The sequence below is a fragment of the Lepisma saccharinum genome, chromosome 29 (genome assembly GCF_977018435.1).
Source record: "Lepisma saccharinum chromosome 29, izLepSacc3.1, whole genome shotgun sequence".
Taxonomy (NCBI): Eukaryota; Metazoa; Arthropoda; class Insecta; order Zygentoma; family Lepismatidae; genus Lepisma; species Lepisma saccharinum.
The window spans coordinates 26,921,091-26,925,985 of NC_139257.1; the positions used below are offsets into that span (position 1 = coordinate 26,921,091).

The following is a 4,895-nucleotide window of genomic DNA, read 5'->3' on the forward strand; positions in this document are numbered from 1 at the left end:
ATTACGTCTAGAAAGGAGCAGCAGGAGTACCAATTCTGTTACATTCCAATCAGCAAGCATCTCAACGTGTGAGGGTAGTCAGGTATGTTTCCGGACCCCAAAAAATATTCAATTAGCAGCTTACAGAAAATTCGCTAACAGGGCTATGAATTTTAACAAAATATAAACCGTGACAGGTATTAAATGTGTCTTGGAAAAACTGTTTGAGAAATGTCTGCTACACTGCTCATCATCACTGTTAATATCTTGACATAAAAGCACGGCATGGAGGTGCGAGGTACCATATGGTAGAATTAAGAAAGGTGCTGGGAGCTAACATTGATAACTTCACCAGAATGGTCTCCAAAACATACTAAGCGACCCTCATATTCAATGTAGATGCTTGCTACACTAAGTAAAGTGGATCATTAATTTTCATAATGTACTGGTGTCCTGCTCTTTCCTTTCAGTTCAGTAGATCTTCCTTTGTCCACGAAGTAGGCGGAGGAAACACAACATATGCAGCGCAAAAGGAGCCGATGGTGTCTTTGCAAGTGACAGACAACAACGCAATGGAGGAAAACCATCTGGAGACGTCGAAAATAATGACGAGTGATGCTCTGTAAATATAAGATTGTGTTGTGTTGTTCAATGTGGATGGTGACGTCCTTCAGTGCACTAAGATATTCTTTGAACTGTGATTTGTACTTCTCCATTTAGAACAGGGTTACTTCAAACTGGGAAATAGTTTGCATGTGCCGCCAATTGGGTTAATACAGGTATGAGTGTCCGGTATTCAAAATACCACATACAAGATTAGAGATATCAAGAGTCTCGTATACTAGTTTTTACGGTATAATGAGTCTGATAATTGAAGATTCAAGGTATCACTGGTTATTTATATGCCGTATGTTGATTTATGTGCAAACTTAACACTTAATATTCATAATCTTACATTGCAAACTGCACAATAGACTCGAAAACTAATATAATTGTTAAAATGTAATTTGGTAACTCAAATATTTCAAGACTAACAATATTGATGAAGTAAGTACATATTACGTGATATTAGTAACAGCTTGATAGTTGGTTCATTCATTTCCAAGTATTTATTTCTATTTGTGTCAATATTTATCATTAATTCATTATACATTGCATGTACTTGCATTATTTGACATGCTTTAGTGATAGTGGCAAAAATATTTCAATGACGTAGAAGTGGACTGAAAGTTGTCACAAAAAGTAACTTTTAAGTATTGTTCAAGTTCTCACAGTAAGTACTTTTTCGTTTACTACATTCCCTACTTCAAGCGACTTCAGTAAAAAAAAGCTGTTGAAACATGGCCACCTGGAATCTAAATTTTACACTACAATGCACAGATAATGGCAGCTTCCAAATGTCACCATGCCTTCAAGTCCACCCATTATTCTCAGGGAATAAATCAGTTACACCAACCTGATCTTCCATACTTCCATTATACTTAATGCTTTTCATTTTGATACTTAGAACTCCATTCTTTCTAGCTATGCTTTGTTTGATAGTATCAATAGTGTTGTTTGAAGAAGGGAATATTTATTTGCCAAACATGGCAACAAAAAGTGTTAACAGGGTCATCACAACGGTTTTTTTCAATAGACATACTCAGTGTTAAGCAAACATAGATTTACCATGGGGCAAATTATAGAAGGAAACAAGCGTAGTTATGAGTAAATATTTAGACCTTGATTTTAAGCAAAAAATAAATCCTCAAGGTTTTTGATGTTGGTTAAAATATGTATTTTTGTCACTAGAAGTTTTAACTTTAAGATACTAGTTAATCCCACTCATGGCACTTTCATCATGGAACAAAACATGGCGCATACTAACTTACTAGCTTTCATTCCGAAATGTAGCATAAACTCTGTTGGAAGGGAAATATTCATGTAGAATTTTGAACCAATTATTACATATCATATGGTAATGTGCATTCCTTGATATCATCTTATATTAAGGAGCACTGGGCACTATAAACCATATTATCATCTACGAATAAATAGCATGACAATAGAAATGCTTTATAGAATAATATATTGTATTTTCACAAGCTTTGAATATGTTTCCTAATATGCTTTTATCGCAGTTCTGTCAGGGGAGTCTTTAACTCCACCGTATACTTTTCCCAAAATTTCCTTCAGATAGAAATAGTGTACATTTAGGTAAAGTACATGCTTCATGTCATCAGAAAGTGATTGCGTTCCGGACCGTACAGGACCAAAACTGAATGTAGAACCTGTCCGGCTGTGAAGGACCAGAAATTAATGATGATCCAAACCGGTAGGATCTAAATGTAAGTGAAATTGTAGGTACCACTTACATCTCTCTGGTATGGATTGTGTCGCTACAGGGCAAAGTTCACCGCGATCCTCTTGGTAGTTGTAAAGAAAACACAGGCACACACACTGATAACTATAACTATGTATTATAAGGTATATGCACATAACACTTGATTACACTTCCCATGCACTCCTGTCTAGGGGAAACTGTTTACACGAAGTTGCAGCTGGGGTTACAACAACGTGCCACTAATGAAACGTAGCCACGTTGGGCTTACGGTATCCATAATTATCCGCGACGGTTTCTGGCTGTGTCCCGAGTGGCCTCTCTACGCACACTGGCTGGAAGTAACTACCGCGCTAAGATGGCGGCAACTAGACACCGCGCTAAGATTGAATGAGCCAATGGGAGTGCAGGTTACTTAAGGCATTTGAAATACACAAATAAACAATTGAAGCTATATGCAATATAAAATATATAAAGAAAGAATAAACATGGTTACTTTTATAGATAAATCTCCAACAGAAAGCAAAATATTAAAAAAAATAATCAATTCTGCAAGTCTGACACAAACTTGAGCAATAGGTTCCTAACTACACTGCTCAAAATAATTAGGGGATCAGGCAGAAATAAGTAGGCGATCAGACCAGATATCAAAACTCATGTAGGCATACTAATACCAGAGCCTTTATTTCATTCTGAGATTAGTTACAGCAAGATATGCTGCCATCATACCTGATGTTAATGACATTAATGACATGTGACTTGATATGACAATTAGAGCATCAGTAGGAGAGCACACAAAAAAGCACAAAAACAGACACAAACACTACAGCAACTCTCCTCTAGTACGGTGTATGGTCTCCCCTAACGGCCAATATTGCTGCACACCTGCGTGGCATGGAATCAATGAGCTGTTGGGGGATACGTCGCCACTCTGCCAGAAGGGCAATTCCAGCTCTGCCCAAGTTGTGGGAGGTGCTGATCGAGCTGCAACTTGTCGGCCTAGTGCTTCCCAGATGTGCTCGATTGAATTTAAGCCTGGAGAGCAAGCTGGCAAGGGCAGATGCTAGATACCCTCCTGGTTCAGCATGTCGTCCCCCAACCCAGCTCGGCGTGGACGAGCATTATCATCCATGAAACGGAAAGAATCAACAATGGCACCAGCATAAGGCACGACATAAGGTCGGAGGATCTCGTCTCTATACCTTTGAGTTGTCAAGGTGCCATCGCGGATGATGTGCAGGTCCGAATGTCCACCAATACTGATTCCTGCCCACACCATCAGTACACCGCCACCATATCGGGAGCGTTCATGCACAAAAGCTGGGTTGTTTCGTGTTCCCTCCAGATGAGAGCACGTCGATTGTCAGGTTCCACACTGAATCGCGACTCATCAGAGAACAGAACGGACCTCCATTCCGCATGTCCCCAACCACGATGTTCCTCCGCCTAGTTTCTACGAGCTCTACGGTGTTGTAACGTTAATGGAACATACTCCATGGGCCTACGTGCATAGAGGCCACCCTCATGAAGACGATTCCGGACAGTTTGCGATGACACTCTGCATCCCGTTGCTGTTTGCCAGGCAGATTGCAGTAGCGTTGCATTCTGCCCCCTGTTCCGACGGGCTGTGATTAAGAGATAACGGTCCTCCCTCGATGTTGTTGCTCGTGGACGGCCTTGGCCTTGTCTTCTGCGAACACTTCCTGCTGTTTCAAAACGATTCCATAGTCTGGAAATTACACTTTTCGACACTCCAATGGCGTGTGCTACCTGGGATTCTGACTGCCCAGCTTCAATCCTTCCTATGGCTCTCCAAGCCATAGCTTCCGATAAATCACGTTGGTGTGGCATTGCCTTTCTCACCTGAACCTTTGCCTTCCCCAACTGAACAGTATCGCTAACCAGAGACGACTAGCATACAACACCTGCACGCACACACTCCTCCCCTCTACCCTTTGATATCACCATTGCAAAGGTTACATCATGTTTAAGGCACTGGAACCTTCGTTTATGGGGCTTTAGCAGCTGATTGTAGCTCATACAGGCGCTGACAACATATCTGGTCTGATCCCCTACTTATTTTTGCCTGATCCCCTAATTATTTTGAGCAGTGTATTAACGAAAGACGTTCTGTAGCTTTGTGCAAAAGATGCATATTGACAGAGAGCCAAGAGTATTTTTTTTCCCTAGAGTAATGATACTGTTAATACTTTAATGTGCAGAGAAAACATTTTAGTATAATGCTCTTAGAGGATTTCATGCTTTTTTACACTTCGAAATGCCATAAATAGGTAAAGTGATCCCCTGTGCTTTGCACCACGCCATAGGGGGTGTGGAGTTAGGGCCCCACACTTTCTTGATCTCGGCCGAAGGCAGGGGTGATGTGATCAGCACCATGCCCCTGGCTGCCTTTACCCCATCAGAGTTTCCTCCAGGTACCCACTTTATGCGATGCTGGGTGGGTGCCGGAGCTGCTTGAACAGGTGGAAAAAATGACTGTTCTTCCCTGCTGGGGATCGAACCCGGGCCTCTCGCATGGTAGCCATGCAAAATAAAATATATCAAAATTTCGATATTGCATACTACGACAGCACAA

General features: G+C 41.1%; 1 protein-coding gene across 1 annotated transcript in view; it reads left to right on the forward strand.

Annotated features, from left to right (window-relative positions):
* The window catches only part of LOC145981446 (calcitonin gene-related peptide type 1 receptor-like), a 280,055-nt gene extending 279,450 nt beyond the window's left edge, over nt 1-605 (forward strand). Inside the window, exon 9 of the mRNA XM_083114678.1 lies at nt 450-605. Within this exon, the coding sequence (XP_082970804.1) occupies nt 450-605 (156 nt within the window). The remainder of the gene's footprint in view (nt 1-449) is intronic.
* Nucleotides 606-4,895: the final 4,290 nt, after the last annotated feature.